This window comes from Anoplopoma fimbria, chromosome 18 (assembly GCF_027596085.1).
Source record: "Anoplopoma fimbria isolate UVic2021 breed Golden Eagle Sablefish chromosome 18, Afim_UVic_2022, whole genome shotgun sequence".
Classification (NCBI taxonomy): Eukaryota; Metazoa; Chordata; class Actinopteri; order Perciformes; family Anoplopomatidae; genus Anoplopoma; species Anoplopoma fimbria.
The window spans coordinates 14733703-14759454 of record NC_072466.1 but is presented as its reverse complement, the minus strand read 5'-3'; the positions used below and the strand labels follow the sequence as shown (position 1 = coordinate 14759454).

Genomic DNA, 25752 nt, shown 5'->3' with positions numbered 1-25752 from the left:
CTTTTTCAACCTGCACTGGTAACCGTCACTTAATTTTATGACTGTGTATAATATGTGTATCCTGTATTGTAAAGTTGCTTGTGAATAAAAAAAAAAAGCTATGAAATCATATTTTCTGATCAGTGATTTTATTCATAGAGAAAAATATTCTACGAAGATTAAGATGTCAGAATGAATGCAAATAATTTGCGTAGAAAGTTCAATACAATAATATAAAAAAAGCACTTAAGCTTATAGTCATTATTTCTAAATATTGCACATTTGTTACATTTTTTATCTTTTAAATCTCAGCACATGTTAGGTAGCAGTAAATGATGAATGAGAATTCTACATTGTCCGGTAAAAGAAACAACAAATTTGTTTGTAATTTGTAATGATCCCGATCGATCAGTTTTATACACATTTTCTCTAAAGACTCTCATGTTGAAGACATGTTTGCTTCTTTCTGACGCAGCCTCTCTTTCTGTTGGGAGAAAAAAACAGTTAGTGTTATAAATGGAGACCAAAAACACTGCATACTCACAATGCAATCAAAGCAGCAAGACAGAAGTGAATTTTATAATATCTGTTTTGTAATAGGTGCTATGTCAAAGAATGAGAGCATGAGTATATTTGTAAAGTCTATTTCTCTGCATTGCATGTTCGAGGACTGGATTAGGAAATGTGCGATTTTAGAGGAAATTCTCTTTGTGTCGTCAGTATATCGACTCTGTCCGGAATCCAGTCTTACTAGGCTGTTTGGGTTGATCTTCCTGGTCTCCACCTTCTTCTCTGCTGTGATCCTTTTCACTGTAAGCTGGGCCTCTTTTAATCTGCAGAAACAATTTGTCAACGTCACAGGTTTAATTATTTGTTAAGACTTTGTCCCGAAAATGAAATGTTAGGTTACTAACAGTATAAATTCAATGCATCAACCAAAAAATGTGTCAGTTTTCTATACCATCATTTACAGGAAATAAATAAATAAAATAAGGGCAGTCAGTCAATATAAGTTCAGCTTAATCGAACCAAAAAAATATATTTTCAATGACATGAAGTTGGTCTACTATTGAATTACTGACTGGACTTTTTACAAAATGTTAGGCACATTTTTTGGGATCAACCAAAGGGTTTTAAAACACTTTTCATTTTCCAATTCTAAACTGAATCCATTTTTCTAAATTCAATTTAAAAAATCCTGCTTTTTGCAAAGATTGTTGGCTCTAAAGATTCACATGCACACAGCTATCTGATACCTCTCGTTAGAGATGTTCTTGTTCTCCCTCTTCCACCTGGCCTTGAAGTCGCCACAAAACTCAAACCAGAGCATGAAGAGATGACCGGGGGTCACCTCATTGTCTCCCATCTTGGGCTTCAGTCCAAAGTACAGAACCAAGTCCTGAAAACTGAACAGCATAGAAAAAAGAGAGGATGAAAAGCAAAATAAACCAAGATGGAGGTGTTCAGCCAGGTTGCTTCCCATCTTGAGTGTTACTGTAGGTCTTAGGCCCATAACACATAAACAATGTTTGTTCATACAATAGTACTTTGAAAGATGTACACATAATGAGTATGTAGTAAGTAGTATGTATGAAGTGCATCATTAGCCATTTTGTTTCTGTAGATCTGTGATGTTTTAGAGCTACAACATCACAGATAAGACAAGATAAATGTCATATTTTTTACCTGCTTTGGTTTGTCAAATACATTTTTGTGGATGCTTGGGTAGAAACTGAACAAATCACCAAATTCAGATGAAGGCCAGTATTATGCACACAAAATAACAGCATGATTCAATTCTCCAACCTTTTTTGAACGGTCATCAACTGATACGAAGCTTCTGTGTGTTCCTTTCGTGCTGCAGAGAAACAGACGAGGAAACCGTTTAGTTATAGCCAGACTACTCCCAAAAAAGCGACAACCATTTGCAATTTAGACCTATTTTTTATTTTTTTTATTTAGATACATTCCCTTATAAATTGTAGTTTCTTTGTTTGTCTGATGGTTGTAAAATTGTGATGCGATTCTATAAAACATCTTAAAAGTGTTATATTTTACACCGACTGTAAAGGTTTGGAGAAATTAGCACAAATTGTGTCAGAAAAATGCACACACAGTCCAATTTCTCTGGCAGTATTCAGAACCCTTCACTTTTTTACATTTTGTTGTCTTGCAGCCTTATGCCAAAACCATTTAAACAAATAGTTCCTCTCATCAATCCACACTCTGTAATACAATACAGTTAATACAATGAAATATTTGCTAATTAATTCATGTAAAACACTGAAACAAGTTGACAAATCTCCCAAGCATCCCTTTTCTCAGTTCTCTTGATCATCTTTGAAATGTTGGTAGACCTTGATTGGAGTCCACCTGTGGTTAATTAAACTGATACACATGTGATACAAGGGACGAAAGATCTAACATAAGTCCAGCGGTCTCTGAACGCTTTGATGTGTCGCTTTTCATCACAGGCAGAAAAAGTGGTGATATTCAAAACAAGACATGCATTTAACATTACAATACATCTGCAGCATTTCAAATTCTGGGAACAGGAAGCTCTTTAACGCAGGACATCGGTTGGTTGGATAAATATTTCCCAGTGCCGGTGTGTCTCAGGCAGGAGTCTCTCAGACGTTGCCAAATGTGTCCGATCCCTATCTGAGTGTCTAGCCTTTTACTCTCAATCCATCCTATCTGCCCTTTACAAACACACAGGCAGTTACAAGATTTAACTGACTGTTAAAGACAATAGCATAGTTCGGATGAAGCATACGGAGAAAGAAAGTGAAGGAGAGTTGACAGGTTCCTGATGATCATTCTTGGGGGAGTTTGCATTGCATTTAAAAGAAATCATCTGAAGTTAAGTATCTTCAGTATTGTAAATATTAAATGTGGGCCTTACAATGGTTCCAGAGGTCTTAAAATGTGTGTTTTTCTTAACAAAGCTAAGTCTCCTGAAAGAAATCTTCCTTGTTAAACACAAAAAAATAATGCCGGTCTTAAATCTCACCTATAGTAACAGGAGTTATAGACATGTCTGAATTTTTTAAAGTATGACTCAGGTTCACAGCTGAACTATATACCATCGTTACTACTCACCGCTGAGAACAAACGCCTCCATCTTGTCCTTAAACGGCTGCAGGTTTTCTTCAGGAGAATCAGAGCAAACGTTTTGTACATCTTTCTCACATCCTGATTGTAAAAAAGAAACAAGAGAACAGTTCAGAAAAAGGGTAAAAATACACATTTTATGTTTCATAAACATTGTTTAAAAAGCAGTGTAGCTACGGAGGAACATCAAATATGTATCACTGCTGTTGAATCCAGGTTTCTTTGGACACAATGCTTCCTCACTTTTGATTTTCTAAGTTCTAATTTGTTTGCTTTAAGACTTTTAATGTAAAGTAATTATTAACTAGTCTTTATTTTGCGAAAGTTTCTTGTTGAGAAACTAAAAGCCTTTGCAAACCAAGTCCAAAAATTGTCATAGTTTAAAAATAAATCATATTTACACACCAACGCTGAAACTTTCGTCGTCATTAAAGTTTTTGGTTTAATTTTCTGCATTTTTTTCACAGCCCAAAGTGCATTGTCTGACCACTCAGAGCCACCATCCATGCAAACCTAATCATCAATAAAATTGCATCTGATTAACTGATTCACAAAGCACTTTATCACAAACAAAGTAGAGCATACAGAGAAGAAGAATTGTTGAATTCTTGTTTTTCAATTTTTAGCACGAAATAGAGTAATAAAATGCATCAACTCACTGTGGACGGTTATTTTAATACCATCTTATTTTAATAAGATGAAGGATTAAGAAAACACTTGTGAAAAATACGGACTTGGTGTTAAATGGCCTTTAGATATTATTTTTTAGATTTCCAAAGTTTGTCATTAAAATAACTTAAAGGATTTATTTTTTATCCAATATAATTTTTCTTTGACTGGCAGAAATGGGCTTCCACAGGAAGGAGAGCATGTTCTGGTTTAAACTAGCTCCACCTGTGACTAAGCAGGAGGTTATCAACACAGCTTCCTCTCTACAGCAGATATCACTCGTTGAGATTCACCCAGAGATGGCGACTGCAAACTCTCTCTCTCTCTTTCCCTCTGCCAGTGGCTTCATGTTGATCTGCATCCAATCAGTGGATCAGAGGAGCCAGTCTGCGGAGCCAGTCATAATAGAGGCTGCAGAGGGAGCCGAATCCCCTGCACCCCCAACCCCCCCTACACCCTGACGCTCGATCAACATCTCCCAGATAAGATTACAAAAGAATACTGTTTTCATTTTGGGATTTATGTAAACTGTGGAGGCGGCTATCTCTCTCTCTTTCCTTTCTTTTGTCTGCCTTTTGTGTTCGACAGAAGTTTACTTTTTTTTTTAGACCAAAGAGGGTTAAAGACCTTCAAATAAACAGAGCCGGCTGATGAGGGGTGTGGTGCTCTCAGATGTGAGACTGAAGCAGTGATTTGGTTTCATAGTGAGGGGATTTTAAAGTTTTGGTGATGCATGCTAACATTTGCTAATCAGCTTTAAACACAAAATACAACTGAGGCTGAGTTTCAACCAAAGTCAGTTAAAATGTTGACCTGATGCTGGAAGCTACAGGAAAGGTTAAGGGTCACCAAAGTTAACAAATCATCCTGAAGAGAATATGAATGTGTGTACCAAATTTCATGACAATCCATCTAAACAAACACATCTTGGCTCTAAAGGTAGAAGTCAGTGCATCACCGACGTTTGTATGATTCATCCTCTGGGGCTCATGAATGTCTACACAAAATTTTAATGACAATCCATCTGATAGAAGTTGAGATATTTCACCATGGACAAACGTTTTGGACTAAACAACTGACAGGCTGACCACATTTCCAATCATAGTTATGCAGATAGTTAACAAATTTAGGGGAACCTTATGTCCTCATGTTCATACTATGTGTTTGCTACCTGTTGACACCAAGGTCCGTGGATTATTGATATAAACAGGGCAGAGTTATACTGCTGAATAAACTGCTGATGATTTTTTAAATGCAAATTTCTAACACTGTGAGTGCAGCACAGAGAAAATTTGACTCGCCATTAATTTGGATAGGAAGAAGAAATCTCAGAGCCTGGACAAATGAAACCAAATCTACATGTCCACATGACACTGACAGGCAATTGAGAAAATATGTGTTTTGTAATAATTAGGATGAATTACTACTGTTTACAGTGAATAAGCTATTTTAAATGTAAACAGTCTATGGCTCTCATTTCCTTCAATAGTCAACATGAACTAAGAGAAACAAATTTCCCAAAAACTTTGTTGGGAAACATTTCAAACCAACCACACAGAAAACACAGGGAGAGTGTAGAACGACAAACAAAGCACGAAGACAGTTCAAACAGACAGAACAAAAGGAAGCCGTGATGGGCGATCCAGATTGCACAGTGGTTTGGGTAGACGGGCCGATAAGACAAAGCTGTGTTGAGAGCTAAAGAAAGCTATCTGCGGCACACATCTGGGGGCCACACTGGAGCCCAGGTGATACAGCCGAGCAGGTTGAGGATCGGTGCATCTCTGCAGAGGCCCATGCAGAGATGCTACAGATACTGGAGGTCTGGAGATTACGTAAGTGGGATGCTATGTTCTCCCTGCTCTGGCGACAGGGGCACAAAGGCACAGCGACGGGAGATCTGATGGGCAGGAGGATTAGAAGCTGGATCTGAAAGGCGCCAGGCCTGTATCAGCAGCAAGACTCCTGCTTGTCTCTGAATACACGCACAGTGAAGTGCAGGCAAAAACACATGTATACATAGGGATACAACAATGCACTCGCTCACAATCGTACGCATTTAAGAGTAAGCATTGTCCTCAACGTGACTCTAACTGGCTGGCATTGCTGAGTGGCGTCATATGGGCACAGTTAGAGAGAGAGAGAGAGGGGAACAAGCTAGAAGGATAAGAAAGACGAGAGGAAATCTTTTGTTCTGGGGCTTTAGCAAACTCAAGTTTGGTAAAAGAAGCAGGCCTTTAGTCGAAGTATAAACAGTTACTCAATGGCTGGGGCCGGGGATGGGAAACCAGGGTGTTGAGTTTTTGGAGGGGGGGTTGTGTCTGCGGAAAAACGATGCCAGACCAGGGCCGAGGTTTGGTCTGTGGGAACTTCTCAAAATCAGAGTGATAGAGTTACACAGCCCAGCTGAGGTTTTCAAACAAAAACACACAACAAAATGACCACAAGGGCCAGACTATTCCGGTCACCAAGTCACATGGATGCTGAAGCTCAGTGTGGAAATAATGTTTTGGGGGATTATAATCTAATATTATTAACTAAGAGGGGTTGTTTTTGTAGAGAGACGGAGCTGGAATAAATAAAGGTTGCAGTAGTGACGTCACGTACTTGTCAGATCTCGTCCAAGCTGTCTCAGGTCTCTGTTGAGGTCATCAAACTTGACCTGTGCAGCCAGGAAGACATCCTGAGGTTCAGGAAGTGGAAATATACTCTTGTCTGTGCCTGCGTTCTGGTGGAGTTCAAGAAAAAAAAGAAACAGCAATAACATCAGGAACTGAGAAATGTAATGTTTCTTTTGACTCAAAAAACTATTTTAGGTCCAAGTCAAAATTGGTAAAGACAAATATAATGAATAATTGTTTTTGAACTAATACCTCATCCACATTGTGCAGGTAGTACGACACTACATAGTCCACCAGGCTGATACGATTGTCCTGAGAAGAAAAAGCAGGAGAGGAGTCACAACTGCTTCAGCAAAAAGTAAAAGCTTAGTGTGAAGCAAGTTGATCTCTGTCATATCCAAGTCCCTTCATCAAAAATGTTTAATAAAATGTATTCTAGAAAAATAATCCAATGCATGATTTTTAGACTGATGCATGGTTTTAGACTGTATGGGATCACTCAGACAGATTTGATTTGTGTTGAGAGAATTAATTCAGTTTCTGTGAGTTGATAAAAATGCTGATGAACTAATTTAGTTCACTTTCCTTTTATCACCATGGGGTCGTGACAATACTCTTAAGAAGCAACATAATGTGCTTTATTGACTCCTGCACACAGAGTTTGGCCACCAATTCTACAAACTGTAACCCGGTGAATGGTGGAGGCTGTTCATGCCGGGCTGAAAAAAGGTCTACCACCTTCTCTGCAGGTTTTTCATGTTAAACTTTGAATTTAAAAGTGACTTGAACATCAATCAAAGATATGGCAGTAAAGTGCTCCTTTGTATTCAAGAACATTTACTTTCATTAAATATCAGGTCTCTGGAAATGAAACTACATGTTTTATTTTCTGGATTCATTTATTATGGATAGCATGATAACGATAAGCTGTGGTATTCACTTATTTGATATAAATATTTCTTAATATCTTTATTTAAAAAGATACCTCCTCAGCACCTGCTCAGCATGTCCCTGCCACATCCTCACATACTGTCAACCATTCACATCAGATTGCATTTACACTGAAAACTGTTTTTTGCTCTTGGCCAATGATCAATAAGTTCCACCTCTTACACGTATACATATACTCCCTTAAAAAAACAATTAGTAAGAGTAAATTCTGCAGTATTAAAACCCATTGAAAAGGAGGAATAAATCAGCATCTAAAAGAGCCGCTACAGTTCTCAAACCGTTATCGATATCTTACTCTGCTCTTGACGTCCTTCAGTTTAGGCAGAATGTCCAGACCAAAGCCGTCGGCCTGACCTCTGGTCCTGTTGCCTCCGTTCATGTGGTTCCCTAAAGCCAGCACCAGCCCCATCACATCCGTCACACCATCGCTCTCCAGCAGAGCCTTAACATAGAAAACACCCATAGGATCAGCTACAATCAGCTGGCACCACACTCAGGATGATCCACACATTCAATCATATTTGATTTACACTCAAAACCTTTTTGAGTTAGGCCAAGGTGATGTAATTTATATGCATGCATATAGACTGTATATGCATGCATGTTATCAATCATGCTACCTTGCTGTTTTTATCTGATGAAAATTTCCTTTACACATCATAATAAATATATGAAATGGTACAATTAACTTAACTACGGTTAAGGAGACAGACCCATATGGTTATTGTCATGGAAAAAGCTTTATTGGGCAAATTACCGCAGTACATATCCAGTTTACTGACATATTACTCCTGTAGCTATATTATACTAGATAATCAGAGAAAATTCTTCTCATGGTCCTAAACATCCATGCAGAGCTGCATGGTAAATCTGCCTTTACCTTTCATGCCCTGCAAGCTTGGAACGAGCTGCAAGGAAAACTTAACTTGAAACCTGCTCTTGACATGTTTAAAATATTTTTAAATCTGTTTTTAAAGATCAATGTTGTTGCTTATTTTAGACTCTGATTCCTGTTTGTTTGTTTTTATTATTGTGATGTTATCTGTCCATGCTTGTATTTGTATATTAAACATTTTGCTTATGTGCTTCTTGAGACCCAGCCTCTCTGGCAAAAGAGTTATTCTATCTCAATGGGAACTTTCTGATTAAATGAAGGATAAAAAAAATGGAAACATACACAGAACATCTTTTCATTGAACCAGAGGGAGTCAGACGTGACAAGACATGTAGGTGCTACTTATATTAAAATGATCAGTGAAATGCATGAAAACACTACCGACGGCTCAAATATTTCTTAGGATGTTAATATATTGAAATGAAAAAGGAGATAATTGTAATTGATATAGTAGCTTGATATATCAAGAGAAGATAAATCATGTAGCGGGGTTTTTTCTTTCTACCTTGCAGACAGAGGAGACTGTGTTGAGCTTGCGTTGGATGGACGCGATCCCATCGATGAAGGCCGACTGGAAGATGATGCAGTGAGCTCTGCCTACAAAGTCTGGGATCTGAGACAGCTCATACAGGAACCTGGAGCACAACAAATCAACAGCAAGAGGACAAAATGTGATGATATTGTCCATCCCTCTTAAACCTCAGCGTACATACACACAAACAATAAATCAACTATTGGTGCAGCTTCCAAACATTTCTGTTAGCAGGTGAAATACTGACTGTTCAGGTTTATCCAAGAGTTTAACTTCCTCTTCCTCTGACGTCTCGTAGTGTTTCTTGATTCTCTCCAGTTCCTCTGGCTGCGCTCTCTGACACATTGACAAAAAAATAGGAATTTAGGGGTTCGTAATTTTACAATTGCACTTAAACCACAGTATGTTAAAGTAATAGTGTGCCGTAACACCTACATTTTCATACAGTGCCTCAATAGTCTCCAGGTCCACTACAGAGTGGTCCACTGCCAGTACAGCTAGAAGGGGGAATATTAATAAGCACAGATATCACATTTGAGATAAAGCGGTAAATAGTACACCGTGAAAATCTACTAAAAAGGACAAAAAAGGAAAAGCCAAGAGGAAGTTGAACCCACTCCTCTCATTCTGCTGTTTGCAGGACTTTGGATAAGCAATGCATATTATCTCGCTGTAACTGTCTTGCTGACATTGTGGTGACTGTCAGCCTTTAATCCTACTTTACATTCACCAACAGCTGTTATTCAGAGTGAAATACAGGGTAACTCCAGCGTAATGCCGGGGTTTGTGATGTTCAGGGAGCTGCGGTCACCTGAACGTTTACAGATGAAGCCTGCATATTCAAGTTCCCAGACTAGAATGGAAATACAGCTAGTAATACAGCCAGTAGTGGAAAAAGTTGTCAGATCCTTATTTTTAATTAAAGTAACAATCCTAAAAGTAAAAAATACTCTGTTGCAAGTAAAAATCATCCATTTAAAATCAACGGATACATTAAAGTAGAAGCATCAATTTAATATTGTAACTGTCTGTAGCAGTGCTAATTTTCAGGAGGAGTTTCATTTGCTGTGAACAATCTGCAAAGCTCTAGCTGTCAAATAATTGTGATAGAGTAAAGGAGTAAAAAAGGAAAAGGAAATGAAGAGGAGTAAAAGTATAAAGTACTTGAACACGAGCTTTGTTTACATTGTGATATATGATATGAGAGATACTACCAAAGCCACTTTTTGGAGCCTTTTTTTTAGTGTTTGATTGATGATTTTATATTGTTAATGTGGCAAAATGTAGGCATAATGTATTTCGATAATGGACTATTACATTTATGATAAAAGAAGCAGTTAAAAAGTAACTTTATTTAAATACTAACTTTTATCCTACTCTCATACACTTTATGTATTTTTCATATTTATATGTATTTCATATGTATTTTTGAAATTTTAATATCAGCAGCTTTGACCCAAGCTGTTTTCAAGCAACACAACCGACAAATGAAATGTCTCTATCACTCACCTTGTTGTATGTCTTTCATCTCCAGGTGGAGGCTCGATATGAGGATGCCCACGGCCTGAGAGCGCTTCCCATCGAGCAGCTTAATGATCTGAGCACACACACACACACACACACACACACACACACACACACACACACACACACACACACACACACACACACACACACACACACACACACACACACACACACACACACACACACACACAGTTACCATGACCATCTTACCACTATAGAAGCCATTAGTGAGTCATTAGTGGAGAGTTTATTGTAAAAAGAAGGAGCAAAACAAACAACAACATAACACACAACATAAATCACAACTTTGAGTTCAATATGAATAGCTTGATCCTCTGGAGGACATAAACTCAAACATTGGTGGATTCTTTAGTGTCTTTCTCCACCAAAAATCTCATAATTGTGTCTAGATATGGATTTAAAATGCTCTATTTTTAATGATCTGGCATCTGAGGACTCGATGGCATCAACCCCCTCTAGTGGACAAACAACATAAAGCAAATAATCCCACAAATGAAAGTGTGTCTTTGCATGATGTTCCAGTTCATTTTGAGTGTTACCTTCCTGGCTTTGGCTTTCTTCTCATAAGCCTCTGACAGCGGCTTCCTCTTGGTCTGTGTGGTGGCTTTGGCGAAGAGATCCTCAAACTCGCTGGTGTTTTTTATATTTGGTTCCTCTAAAATACTCCACAGTGTCTTGTTCCTGAGTGAGAGAGAGGCATAATGTTTATTCAGCCTCTGTTTCAATCTATCTTTTATTTCAAAGTGTGTTTTTTTAGATCATTGAACTATATTGATTCATAAAGTAATTGATTTCATAATGCCTTATGTATATATATAATTTAAGTGCTTTTACTTCAACATCTTTGATTCTCACTATTTATTTTTTCTAAAGGCCATTCAGGAGAACTGCGGCTATATGACTCATTAGGCAGTTTTAGAAATGTTTACATTTTGATTTCATTAGATTGATTTTAACAGTCACAGATCATTTTTTACTTTACTTAAAATCAAATGATATGACTTGATTTTTGGGATGATGATCATCTTGTGTATTTTCTCATTCATTGTGAACCTACTTGTTGTCCTGGATCTGGATTCTGGTCCAGTAAAGAGGCTTCATGGGTCGGGAAAGCTCCACTGTCGGTTTCCTGGGAGGTGTTTCAACAATGAGACCCCCAAACAGAGCAGGAAGTGGTGGGGGAGCAAAGCCTGGCATGGATGGAGGAGGAGGAGGAGGAGGAGGAGGTGGTGGTGGAGGGCCATTTGACGGCTGCATGTGGTTTAGGGGTGAAGACAAACATAGCGGAGGTGGAGGTGGTGGTGGAGGTGGAGGTGGAGGTGGAGGAGGTGGCAGATTGACTGTTTTGGTTGCCTGAAAAGGAGCAGGAGGTTGTTCAGGTGGAGGCAGCGTGGCTCCAGGTGGAGGAAGAGTTTGGGGTGGAGCTTCATGTGTTGAGGAGGAAGTATCGTCCCTCTGACCTGCCAGGCTGAGGCTGATAGAGGCCAGGTCCAGCTTTTTGGGGGTCACCTTCTGCTGCTGAGGGCTGGTGTAGACCCTCCCTGAATCTTCTCCATCCTCGTGAGTCTTAACAAATGTCTCTCGGTCGGTCTGGACGCACACTGTGCGGAAAGATTTGTGTAAAAAGTCGTCTCCCGTTGATACTGCGACGTCTTTGAATTCTCCACGACGGCGCGTCCCAACCTGGGAGAGTTGGGCCTGCAGCTCAGCCAGACGGGCGACGTTGTCCTCGTTCTCCACCCTCAGTCTGGAGAGTTCCTGACCTAAGTCCTCCTGGAAATAATATGAGTCACGCTCAGCCCCACTTTGACCATCTTGAGTAGTAATGTTACATTTTTAAACTATTTCCAAAATCTTATTATTATCAGGAAATCAAACTTTATTTTGTCCACTTAACCCAAAAATACATTGACAGTAAGATTTCTTTACACATTAACTTTTGATATTATATAAAAGGAGTTTACTGAAGATAAAAAAACTAATTATCATAAAAAATATTATTGGACATTTAATTCTCATTATATTTTGAATAGTGTGCTTGTGTGTTTTACATGTTGAGATGACTTGCAGATGCTTTAGACACATTTTTTTCTTGAAAAATAATTTCAAAAATGTAAATCTTTTTTTCTTTTCTAATTATGGACACATTTCCGAAGTTGAGACTCTGTCTTAACTTAGACATAGTCGGTAGCCAGAAGTGACATATCACTGTGCTTGACTTCCATTATGCAAGATAAATATAGACATGTGTTTGATGACATAAAAATAAATTAATTAATCTGTTAATAAATTGTGTGCTTGAAAGCGTTCTGCATGGAATAAAATTTAACAATGTATGTGTCACTTCCAGCCATCTTTGTTTGGGAAACAGAGTTGCAACTCAGGAAACAGCTTCGAAAAAATCATCGTGCAGCAATCAGAAAGTGTTTAAATTCAGATGGACAAAAGGGTCTTTGCGGATTAAGGAAACACCTTCTGGCTTTTCCAAATCAGACACCAATGTAACGATAATTAATGCATGAGAGTAACAAACTGGGGCTAGGTAGCCTTTACATCAATGGGGATAATGAGGAGATTGAACTCTCAGCAAGAAGCAATTAAGTGAATATCCCAAAATGTCAAACGATTTAGCAGCACACCATGGTTCAACTCCCCGCTGTATCATTCATACTGACCTGTAACTTCTCTAGCTCCTCTTTGCATTCTCTCTTCAGCTGCAGGAGAGCAGCCTGGTGCTCTGAGAGGAAACAGAGCACAAGAACATTTCACAACAGCTTTGTGTTTCTTCTTATACCACAAACAGATGTTTATCATTACAGCTGTGGTGCCCGAGAGTGCTTTTCTTTTATCACAATGGCTACTTTAGTGATGTGGACGGGGAACAAGCTAAAAAAGCACAAATTACAACAACTGTGAGACACTTGAGAGCTGTGAATATGTCTGCATGGCAAATCAAATTCATGTTTTAGCACTGCAGGAGGCTGAGGGCTGTTTGAGGATATAACAGCAATACAAAACTTTACCAGATGGTGGCAGAGCTTCAGATGTAAGAAAAGCATATGGCAGACAGTTTACTGGCATCTTGAACAAACTTAAGGACGTTTTTAGAATGGTGGGTGTGTACACATGAAGCACACAGTTTAATCCTTGCTCAAACAACCTTTGATAACCATTTTGATAAATTAGGTTTACATTTTCCATGTAAGGTGAGATAATTCTAGTGTAGAACTCATGCAAAGGAAGCAGGAGCACTTTTGTTCCTTTAAAGAGCTGTGAGTGACATATGATAAACATGCATCTCATATTAGCTGAGACTCAGTATTCCTTTAAAAAGCAGTGTTTTGTAGACAAGATATTTGAGACTGGTCTGTAGTGTTAGGCCAGACTTAATTTTTCCCTCCGATTAATTTTATGCAAACTAGACCGTTTAAAACAATGCAAAAACTGACTTAATTTAAGTCTAAAAACTAAGAATTAAGAGGCATGTTTCCATGGTAACAATCAGTGACCCCTGTTGACCAGTAGCACCAAACAACAACAAAAAAAGAAACATGGCTCATTATTTGTGAATTTATATCAATGTTGCGGAGCGAATAATTAGAAGTCTCAGTCAGCCATTTTTTTTTTGTTTGGAGTCTCAATTTATGTTGATTTAAACCCCCTCAGTCTGTTCCCCATGTGACCTCTCACATGCAGTCCAGCAAATCCCTTCACATACTGAAGGTGCTGGAGTCTCACAGACTGGTTTTCTGTGGACGCTCACAGGGTGGAGTTTTGTTTACCAAAGCAGTGGAGCCTGATATCACATCCATCACATGCTATCACAGAGCAAACATTACTACTCCCTCTACAGCTCTGTCTGGAATGAGCTGTCTGTCATGAATATTCAGTGAAACATAATGAGTCTGTGTGGATTTTAATTTTAAATTTACAGGCTGGTGTATATATTAATTTTATTTATTTTAGCAGGCCTTCTCAAGTTTCCACTATTTGTTAACAATGATGGTGATCCCAGACCCTCTTTAACAGATGAAAACACATACTTAATACTCTTTTATCACCTTCATACTTCAAGACTTTTCCGAGATTTGTAAATGATGACATGTGTGCCACCAAAAATGACGCATTACTTCTTTATGGGTTCTTGCACACTGTAAAACAAACTTTTATCGCAATATTTACCCTTCCGAATCCCAAATGATATGAGGAGACCATTAGTATTAGAAGTCCAACTGACCTGACATGCTGTACATTTAATTTGTCTGTGAAGACGATTGGAAAATAAGCACTAAATAGTTTTTAGTGCTTGTACGTTATGAAGCAAGATATTTCTTGCTTAATTTTTATTTACATTATGTTATGATCATTTCTATAATTTGTCACCTTCATCAAATGTGCAAGTTCAGTTTGTAGCAAATAGAGGGGTTTGCAGTTAAATACGTTCTACATTTTGGATTTGAATGAAGCTACAAGAAAAGAAAAAACATATTTGAGACATATTTTTTCATACAGAGGAGTCTGTGTGATCCCAAACAATGAGGTTGGAAACAAAATATGAATGTATATTAAATATGACAAAAACTAAAATGTATATTTATCTGTGAGTACCTGCTTCTGTGTATTTTAGCCCAACTTTTTCCTCCTTAAGTGGCGGCCAGACGGCTTGTAGGCGACCAGGAGTTCTTTCCTCTGCCTCTGCTGGGGTGGATGCTTCTGACTAAGAGTAGGGGGAAAAAAATTCACAACAAATTTATAACAATCAATTACAAATAAATCTTCTTTTCGCACTGGACAGTATTCCAAACATGGCTCCTGTAAAGCTAGTTGATGTTATATTCATACACAACTTGTACTTTGCCATCAGCTGAGTCTTTCTTCTCTGGCGTCTTGTTGGATCTTTTCTCAAAAAGCGCTCTAAGCACATCTTTATCCGCTCTTATCTTCCTCCTCACTGCATCCAGGTCCACCTTATCTGTTGGGTCCCTTTTCAAAGGCTTTGGGGTGAAAAAAGCTTTGAAGGCATCAAATGCAGCTTCTGCACTGGACACAGAAGTTTTGGTAGACTCAAATGAATCCCCCGCACCCTGCCTTGTTTCAAGTTCTTTCCGCTCACCCTCTTGACTTTCTTCAATCTGGTTCTTCTCATTCTCATCCCGATTTTGCTCAGCCTCCATTTCCTTAATCTCCTCATTCTCGGGCCCTCTTTTTTCCCTGTTCAGCAATTGGGAGATCTGGTCCAGAAAGCTCCCCTGACCTTTAGAATCCTCCTGTTTCTTGGGGGAAATGTCCCTCCTTGTTCCTTGAGATGGAGGTTGGATCTGTGCCACGGTGTCGTGCTCAGGCCCGACTACCCCCTTCCTCAGGACCCTCAGGCCGCTGAAGAGGGCCGGGATCTGGATCTGCTTGTCCGTCGGGGAGCCTGGGGTAAAGGTGGCCCTGGTGCAGGTGGATCCAGGTGGAGGGTTATTGGGTGCAGATGTTATGAGAATATTTGGTGAGGTGTCTTTGGTGCTGGGTGGAGGGTGAAGTCGGGCGGAAAAATCTGGAAATACATCTCTTTTCTCATCTTCATCTTCTTCGCTGTCCTCCTCTGCACCTGTTCTCTCCTGCTCCTCATTATTTTTAAAGCAGGAAGCACCACCAGTTTGCTGCATAGATGGTGCCACTTCCTCAACTGCAGGTCCCGTCCGAGTCACCGTTATCACTACATGTTTGTTTTTAGAGGATCTACTTTTCACAGATTCGTCGGGGTCAGAACCTTCATCCGGACTGGATGTACTTGTGACAAAATCTTTCTGGCAGTGAACATTTTCGCAGCCTTTTCCTCCTTTCTCATTAGCTTCTTCAGCATCATCTCGCGTGGCACTGACTGCTGCGACACATTCACAACCTGTATTTGTGCAGTCATTTGAAATGTGTTGACATTTTGGTTGCAGAGACCCTTTCAAGGTACATTCATCCAGTGAGTTCTTGTTTACAGCCATGCTTTGCTGCTCTGTTAGGTCGACATTATTCCGCTCCTCTTCTGTCATGTCTGAGTAATTTTCTGCTTCTCTCCAACTTATGTGTCCCTCTGACTTAGAGGTTATTTTCTCCCCTACATGAGGCAATATAATGCTTGATAAGGGGTCTTTACTGTTCTCCACAGCATCTTCAAAGCTCATCAAACCCAGCTCAGTGCCTCCTTGCATTATATCCTCATTCTCCTCCTCTGTGAGGGTCCGGAAACACTTCAGAATGGCTTTTTGCTCGTCCATTGCTCATTAGTAGCTCATAAAGAAAGTAGTGATGTTATCCAGAGTGAGAGCAGGAAGTTTTGCCACAATATTAACATTGTGGTGCCTATTTAAACTGCTCATATTTAAGAAGGGCAACATTGTGCTATCTTACATTAGGAAAATGTAGTCTCATAAGGTGTAATTGGTATTCAGGCATTTGTATGGCATGCAATCATTTGTATAGCTGATTCCAGGATCATGCAACATCCATTTACTATCAATAATAGTCAATAAAGTCAATAAAATGTCATCACCACGAGGGAAAATCCGACCTGTTTCCGCTCCAGTTTGTTGAAAAGAAGTGTATCCTTTCAGCCCTACAGCAGCTCCTTCATGCCTTACATGAGAACTAAATTTCCAAACCTAAAACTGGAAGTTAGTCACTTGGAGCCACCAATAGCAGGAGAGAAATCCACACAGTAATGGAAAAGGAAAGCTTTCCAAACCCCAGCTCCATGGCTCTGTCGGTTAGAGTGACTCAACCACAATTAAAAGTCAGATCCAACTCCTGGCTTCCTAGTTCGGCCTCCTTTTTCCCTCTGGCTACTCTATAGCTTCTATAATTTACAGAGCAGCATCTTGGACTCCATCCTGCAGATTGTCATTGTGTAATTGGAAGCAGATGGTGACTTCAGCCACTATTTGGGACAACACCCTGACAGATCCGTGAGGCGTAGGGCAAAGAAAGCCTCCCAGAACAGACGGAGGGGCACCACACCCAGAGCCGAAGGAGGGTAAACACGACTGCCAGGGATCACTTGCTAAACGTAATGGACTGTAAATCCACAGTGACAAGGACTCTCTGCTCCCATGTCGGTACTGAGCAGCACTCTGCTAATCTGGGCGTTTTAGTGGGTCTAGCCCCACCTGCAATGTACTTATAATCAGCTCACATTACATCTAACATACACTGTGTGGAGACAGAAAAACTCTTTCAGATTATTGGTTGTAAAAAAATATAAGTACTCTGTTCAGTGACAATGTTATTGGCTTAGCATTTTAATGTTTATATACACAGTTTTGAATGCATTATATTATAAATAAGATAGCTAATCTTTGCCTTTGTTTTTGTGCATTACATAAATAAACAAACAAAAGAAGGAGGCCATATAAAATAACCAAAAAGTAAGAAATACCTAAATTAAACAAACCTTACAGACCAAAGATTCAATAAGTAATTGCATTCTCAAAACAAAGAATTGAAAGTTAACACTGAAAAATATAAACAAATGCATAAATAAACAAATAAATTCTCAAAACAAAGATATACGTTGTTTCACAGTCAAGCTGGTGATATCGATCAATACTAAAAATAGTATCATTATTTATCTGAAAAATAAGTCCCAAAAAATTATAAAACACAAAGTAGTGTACTATAAGAACAAAACACAATACAATATCTCAAACATGTGATTAAAGATGTGAAAACACTAATATAAGAAAATATATTTGTATATATAATATCTCACAAAGAAAGAGGTGAGCCATTCAAAACAGAAGAGTGAAAATACTTCATATGCTTAACATGGGCACAAATGCAGGCACTTAATGGATAAGATCTCAGAGAAACGCCTGGACTGGCACACATTTTAAGCTCCATGAGGAAGAGACTTATCTACTGTTTTTGTGGATTCCTGAGTTTAAAAAATGTTATTGAGACTATAAACTTCCTCCTCAACTGGTTTATGTTTTCCTTAGTTCTCATGTTCCACCTTTGTTTGCTTTAATGTTACATTATCACACCCAGTAGCAAGTAAGTGACATGTTTACCGCATGCCACCACACTGTTTAACTTTCTCTAACCATTACTCTAATCAGAGACCTGCCTCTAACTCTGCAGTGGCGTCTTAATTTGCTACACTTCGTAGGAATACTAATAAAGTGTTTTTTTGTATTCCCTTGGGAGGGACACTGTGGCCTTTATTATGTGAGCTGTGTTTATGTAATAGGAAAGAATACAGATAATCCCATGAAATAGCATTAGAATCAGAGAGCACAACACTCCTGAGAAAACACACTGGAATGAATCCAGCATGAAGCAGCAGAAATACAGTGTTTGTGCCTAAAATCGAAAGATCAACATATCACATAAAGCGTAACCGTGGTTAAAGGCTCTTAATGAATGGTTACAAATGTAAACTTACCAAATTATTTCTGTTTACGTTATTGAATTGTCTGGTTTTGGATTCTCCATAACTTAAAGTTTGTTTGAGTTTAGAGTAGCTTCAGACTGGATATGATATTTAAAGAATATTACCCTATTATCTCCTATATTCTTTCTACTTAAATAGAAAGAATAAGACTTTTTAAATGTTTATTTTTTTATTATTATTAGGTTTTTTAACCCTTTCTTATCTTTGTTTTATCCTGTTTTAAGAAGTGTTTTGAATTGCATTTTTGAATGAATCATATGTATTCTTGTTCTTATTCTTATTCTTATTATTTGTATTATTATTGTCTATATTCCCCATGCAATGTGTCACCTTAGTGTTAACAATGGTCAAAATATATGCAATTTGTCTCAACTCTAAGCTCCACACACTCATGTGTACAAAGGGAAAGAGGCAGAGCTTAGGAACTTTAAACCCCAGTAAACTATACATTTTATGCTAATTCAGATACCATTGCTTAAACAATGCACCTACAGAGTCACATTAAATCCCTTCCGTTATGTAACAACAAGGAACTCTTTGTCACACACACACACACACACACACTGTCTTTTAAACCTGAATCCACAGGACTGTGAAGGAAGAGATCAGACTCAGATGTAGTGTGGATATGTAGGTTAATGGTGATGGAATATTTACTTATACTATTTCTTTTTAATTTTCAATATTTTTTCAGTGTTACAAAGCCGTTGTCTTTTCATTGAAATTAGACAGAAAACATCACATTCAAAAGTGCATCTCAGTCAAAAGCTACAAAAACAAGATGAAAACAGTTTTTTCTTTATTCTAACTTTTCCATCACCACACATGCAAAATGTATATCATGTTCTTTTTAACTGTTGTGAAAAGTTAAGGGGAGGAGCCACATTTTCATGCACTTACCCAATGATACATTTCATCTTGTTCACCCTAGATTACCCATATCATAGGAGTGTCACACTTCCTGGTATTGGCCCTGTGTTTGTCAGTGTGTGTGTGCCGCTGGAGTAAGTAAATGGTTATGTATCATGCTCTGGATTACTTTGGCACACCATCATAAACAAATGATCTGCAAGTTGTCTTTTTGTCTAACACTACAACAGCTAAATTAAGTGTCATATGCTCTGATGAAACAACTGCCGAGTTTTAGGTTGTGATAATACTTTAAACTCCCAGACTAGACAGCATAACAAAAAGTCTTCAAAACTACTCACTTGTAACTCCGGTGGGAGAGGCGTGGATGTTGGTGTATCAATGATGTCATCTTCAGGAGCAGTGATGCACAGGAAGTCAATGTGTTTCGGTCTGGAGGGATGAGAAAGTGACCTGCAGAAGAAAAGAGACTCCTCGACTTCCTGCTGCCAGATCTTTTCCTGTCTCTGCAGAGCCTCATCTGGGGGGGAAATGAGTCAAATCATCTTCAGAGCAGGATCATTATTTTGTCACACTGCAACTTAAAGTGGCCCAAATTAGTTTGTTTCACTGTGACACAGATCTGTTTCTATAGAAACAGCATCAACAGAGAAAAAAACACACTGAATCTGAAATTTCCTTGAGCGCTCATTTCACATGCGGGGTCATACATCTGGCACATATCTGATGTATGACAGTCTGAAGTGTCATTCAAATCTATATTATTTCAATATCAAAGTGCCACATCAGCTGGTGCCTCTGAAAAAAATGCTTTTAATTCTTCCTTTCATTATGGAGAGAAAATGCTGTTGACTGTCTCAGAGGACATCTAGCAGCTTTGAAGGCATGTCTCCCTTCCTGTCACCTCTATCCAGAACTGTCTACCAAATTAAATCAAATCAACACAAAGTTATTTAACTGATTCTCAGACATACAGTAAGTCTTGTGTGCTAAGCTGCAGTGTCACCATGAGGATATAAGACAGAACTTCAGCCGTAAATGAACAGCAAAACATATCTCTCTTAAACGTTTGAAACTCAAAAGGAGCAAAAAACACCTCCAGCATTCTGGTTGTCACACTCATCTTTATTTGACTGTTTTTCTAACTGTTTGATATTGTAACGGACTGAGTGACATATAACGTTCAACTGTTATGTTATCAGGGTTATTGTGTTACAAGAAGAAGTTGTTCAAGTTAAGAGTAAGAGTTATGACATTTACTGAGTTCAGCGGGTCAGTGAAGGTCTCATGACCTGTATAGCTGTCAAACCTGTCAATCATTCAAGCTTCCTATGGGGTTTAGGTGGCACAAGAGAGAATACCTGGGATTGGCAGATATAGTTGGGTGGGATGTAATTGTGTGGTTCTGCTAACCTGAAAGAGTGAGTCTGTGTGCTGGAGCGTTATGTCATGCCGGTTACGACTGTGTTTAACGGTGTTATCTGTTGTGTTGGCGTAGGCTACGGCCCACAGTAGCCTGTGTACTGTCCGCTAATAAATTAGAATATGCCAGATAACGTCTCGTAGCTTTCCTTGCTAAGGGTCGCTACAATATAATGCTTTGCTTTCCATTTTTCCCTGTGGCTGATGATTAATCCATTGTCCTCTACAGTCAGTGGACAGCCGGTGAGATTTGTTTATAATGTGATGCTTGTGGAAATGCTTTGTGCCTGACTACCAGCACCCTAAGATTACACAAGTTTACCAGTGTCCAAAATGATTTAATTTACAAATGTTTCCTCAAGCACGGGTGGTGTAGCACCAGAACGCTCCAGAATGAGATGTAGTCTTGTAAATTTATTTTTTGCAAAGCATTGTAAAAACACACATATCCTAATCTTACAGGGAAGAATAATAAACAAAACAGACACGAAAGCAGAGTCTGAACCCTGAAAGCTGCTCCCAAGATGTACAATTTAGCTGACATGTCATAAAAATTGCATGGACATGCAACAACATACATGAGAGCAGATTTAGCTATTTATATTGTTTAATAAGCATTGCCATCACTATCAGTTACCTGCTCTGCTGTAAACCTATATTAGATGGATGATGATGTTTAAAATGTATTTGGAACCATATTTGAGTACGCAAACTATCTATTTATCTATTTCTATTCAACAATCATCTTCCTAAGTTGCCACAGTAGGAATCAGGGGTTACATTCCCACTGCGATGCTAACATTGATTGGATGTACTGATGGTCCTGTAGGGCAATTTAGATGAAAATGTGTAGCTAATATGTGGTGAAAGGCAGCTCAACCTTGTTCTCTTTCACTTGCCCTTTTATTGCCGAGCTGGTCACAAAGTCCTTGCTCTGTCGTTTGGGTACAGAGAGGGAGCTATAGAGATGATAGTTGTATAACTTTCAGCGGACAAATGATCGTCCTCAAAGCCAGATTAAACAGCTTATGGAAATGTGTTATCTGTCCTCCATTTGACCACATTGAAGAGAACACTGGGTTTTGAGAATGAAATCCTCCGGAGGCCCTGCATGGCTTTCTTCCTCTCGCTCTAATCACCAATCTCCAAAGATGTGTTGTATTTTACAAAGCTCAGAGCATTAATCCTATTTGGACAGCTGGGCGTCCTGCTGCACAGCCTGGTCGAGCTCTCATCTCCCTAAAAGTGAGGAAGAGACATCTGACTAAATGAATACTAGACTCAAGCAAGCAATCATTTCTATACATTAATTAGGTACAGCAGCTTCAAGAGCGCTCAAGTAACCTTATTCCACACCGTCTCTGAAGATACAGTATATTGAAGATCAGCTTTTCGTTAAAGCAACCTGATGTTTTAACCGATATTGTAACTCAAATCTCTTTCATTTTATCAAATATGAAGAATTTAGATGTCATCATTGTGCATCATTTTGAACAACTTTCCAAAAACTATCCAAAAGTTTAAATTCAGGGATCTCTTCTAGAAATTAAAATGTTTATCCAAGCAGAAAGGTGATTCAACATGCATTCCTCTTGAAATATTGTGTTTATACACAGAGATGGACAAATAGATGCCACCAGAGAAACAAAATGTCCTTATCGTGTACCGTAAGAGCCTTAAAATAAGTGGCATAGAGAGGTATGTGCAACTACAGTGCAACCTTTTATTTTCTTTTTAATGATCCAGTAGGGTGTTTAATGTTTGCATTCATCTACAAAGAAACACATTATCTTCTGATCTTTAAATGGAATCCTTAAACGTCTCAGGTCAGTGCTAGTGCGGGACTACGAGGTTATATCCACATCAGGTGCTCACTGGTACATCATGCCTGAGCAAGCAAACACACACACACACAACACACACACACACACACACACACACACACACACACACACACACACACACACACACACACACACACACACACACACACACACACACACACACAGAGGTGGTGATATGTCAGACCAGCAGGGGGTCATTATTTACAGACTACCACACATCCTTCCAGTCTGCTTCAGCAGCTGTGGTGAAAAAGAGACTGTGTGTGTGTGTGTGTGTGTGTGTGTGTGTGTGTGTGTGTGTGTGTGTGTGTGTGTGTGTGTGTGTGTGTGTGTGTGTGTGTGTGTGTGTGTGTGTGTGTGTGTGTGTGTGTATGTGTATGTGTGTGTGTGCGTGGGTGTGTGCATTGGTGAGAGAGTCAGACTACCCCACCACCGGACTGAGTTCAGAGCATTAAAATCACAGCGTCTTAGTCAATTCTTTAAATCTGACAAACAGAATGCAGAATGTATTACCTTTAAAGACATCTGCTCTTCTTCCGTGTCTGTTCACTTCACTAACCAGCCACTTAAAGTCTACGTCATTCTGTTTCTTTCTTTTAAAAAGTATTTTGTCCTGAAAATTATAATGAAGCTACAAGAACAGCTAAATCCTTCATAGTATCCTCCATAGTAGTAAACTGAATCTAACACAAATCAAAAGAATTAACTCTGTAAAAAAGGGTTTGTCATGTAACATCCTGTCAGTCTCAATGAAATGTGAAATGTTCTTTTGATCTATAATACTTTAAGAAAATCTCAATATCTTACCGATATATCAAACAGAGGTGAGACCAGGTCACTGTTGTGCAAGTCTTCAAAAATATTTGATCACAAAGCTTCTAATTGATACCACTATTTGCCTTTTTTTTGGTTTTGTTTAACTGTATTTCATTAGGACAAAGCCCATCAGCTGATGAAGATCATGTGATCCAAGCAAAAGCTCTAGAGTAGAGTTAATAATTTAGTTCATTTTAAACTACAGTTTGTGTGGTATGATTAATTTGGACGATAGAGTTTGTAATCTGTAACCTGATGTGATATTATCATCTAAATGTGATGCATCTGAACGTTGATAAACAATTATATTGCGTTATTGACCAGCCCGATGGGACTCGTTATTGTAGTAGCATAGTAGCATTAGCATTTTTACCTGAAGAGAGAAGATAATCATGACTGGTCTCTGTCTCACCGGGGCATCTGCACGTCTGCATCTGATTCTGTTCCCTCTTCCTGCTACTCTTCTGATCATTTCCTGTCTCACTGCAGTCTGCAGCCCCCTGAGGGAATAAACTGTCTTCAACCGAGCTTCTCCACCTTATTTTACGCTCACAGATGTCTTTTTCCTGCTGGTCGGTCTCGCTCCGAGGCAGAGAGCCCTGGCTGGAGAGACTGGACGTGAATAGAAGTGACAGGATGGGAGACATGCCTTCAAAGCTGCTAGATGTCCTCTGAGAAACATCCAGGAGTGCAGACAGAGACGGCGAAGGTGAAAGAGAGGGCGATGAATTATTTGGCTCAGTAGAGGTGAAGTGTTGAGAATATAACGGTTTGTCTTGGGGCCTACTTGTTGATCCTTCAATGTTTGGTATATAAGAAGTTTTCCTGGTCTCTGTAAAGGGTTCACTCTCTGCTTTGGCTACCTCCATCTTCAGGGCCTGATGTAGACTCTGACTTAAAGCTTCACCCGGAGCTTGAAGCTCCTCAACCAGCAGAGGCTCATTTTCATTGCACCTTTTGTTCTGGGCCTCACCAAAGCATCCATCCGACATAAACTGAGCCTCATCTCTCCCGTCGCTGCCTCCTTTGATCCAGTCCGAACTGGTGACACTCACCCGACGTATGATCCCCTCCACCTCTTCAATCTTGCCCATTACTCGCTGTGCTGCAGCCTTCTCCTCGCACCACCATTGAGAGAACTTCTCCTCTACACCTCCTGCCTTCTTTTCCTCATCTTCATCTCTTGCTGCCTTTAAGATCTGGGCTTTTTGAGTATTCCTGGTACTGTCTTCTGTCTTCATAGTGGGGGAGATATATGTAGAGTACATATCATTGTCATATTCAGAGAGGTCTGTGTCAGAGTCATGGAGGGCACATTCTTTCTTCACAGAAAAATCCTCTCTTTTTTGGTTGAAAGATGCAGACATGGCATCGGGCAGCTTCACTCTCCATGTTGGCTTTAACTCCTGTTGACTCCTGTTTCTCTCGTCCAACAATGAAACGCTTTCTTTTCCCATGACTCTCTTTCTCTGGGCGGCAGGAGTGCACATGATCGACCCATCTTCCTCGAAGTCCCAAACCCCAAAAGTGGGAGAGCTCATCATACCGGGCTTTGTCAGCCTACTCGCCTTGGGAGGTGCCGGTTGAGTCCTGGGTGTCATCTTGAGGTTGTGCTCAAAGCCGCCGGAGCAAACGAGACCCTCCACTCTTCTCCTTCTCTTCCTAGGAATCTGAAGTCTGGGGGATTTGGGGAAAGCATCCTGACTCTCTGTGTAACTGTAAAGGTTCTGCTTATTCTTGGTACTCTGTTGGTTGCCCATGCTCATTGAAGTCTGACACTCCAAACACAACGGGAACAACTCTGTCAGCCAGAACTCAGAGGAGTCATCCAACACATTGAGAGTTTCTTTTAAATCCGAAAGCACAAATTTGTCTGCTTGACCCTGCCTCGCTGCTCCAGCTGGACCCTCCTCCTTGTAGTTGGAGGTTAGTCCTCCTTGGTGCTTCGGAGGGGCTTTAAAGGGGGGAGCTGGGGCCCCACAGTGGGAGAGGGATGGACTCACACAGATCCTCTCCCTGACCGGGACGTAGAGGTTTATTGTAGCGTGAGTGCTCTCCAT

General features: G+C 39.5%; 1 protein-coding gene across 1 annotated transcript; it reads right to left on the bottom strand.

The window, feature by feature from the left end:
• Nucleotides 1-340: 340 nt before the first annotated feature.
• On the bottom strand, nucleotides 341-25752 carry fmn1 (formin 1). The gene is made up of 20 exons (XM_054619095.1): nucleotides 24105-25752; nucleotides 19952-20130; nucleotides 17248-17348; nucleotides 15163-15820; nucleotides 14918-15026; nucleotides 12985-13046; nucleotides 11367-12082; nucleotides 10849-10990; nucleotides 10271-10358; nucleotides 9197-9258; nucleotides 9009-9097; nucleotides 8735-8864; nucleotides 7630-7776; nucleotides 6636-6695; nucleotides 6370-6490; nucleotides 3082-3174; nucleotides 1786-1837; nucleotides 1236-1385; nucleotides 731-812; nucleotides 341-463 (listed from the first exon to the last, which is right to left on the bottom strand). The coding sequence occupies exons 1-20, from the start codon at nucleotides 25750-25752 to the stop codon at nucleotides 419-421; spliced, it is 4734 nt and encodes a 1577-aa protein (XP_054475070.1). The 3' UTR covers nucleotides 341-418.

Coding starts and splice junctions, on each gene's coding strand:
- fmn1 (XM_054619095.1), bottom strand. CDS start 25,752: ATGGAGAGCACTCACGCTACAATAAACCTCTACGTCCCGGTCAGGGAG. Junction 9,259..10,270: donor GATGAAAGACATACAACAAG/GTGAGTGATAGA, acceptor TCCCCCTTCTAG/CTGTACTGGCAGTGGACCAC. Junction 6,696..7,629: donor TGAAGGACGTCAAGAGCAGA/GTAAGATATCGA, acceptor TTTTCTTCTCAG/GACAATCGTATCAGCCTGGT.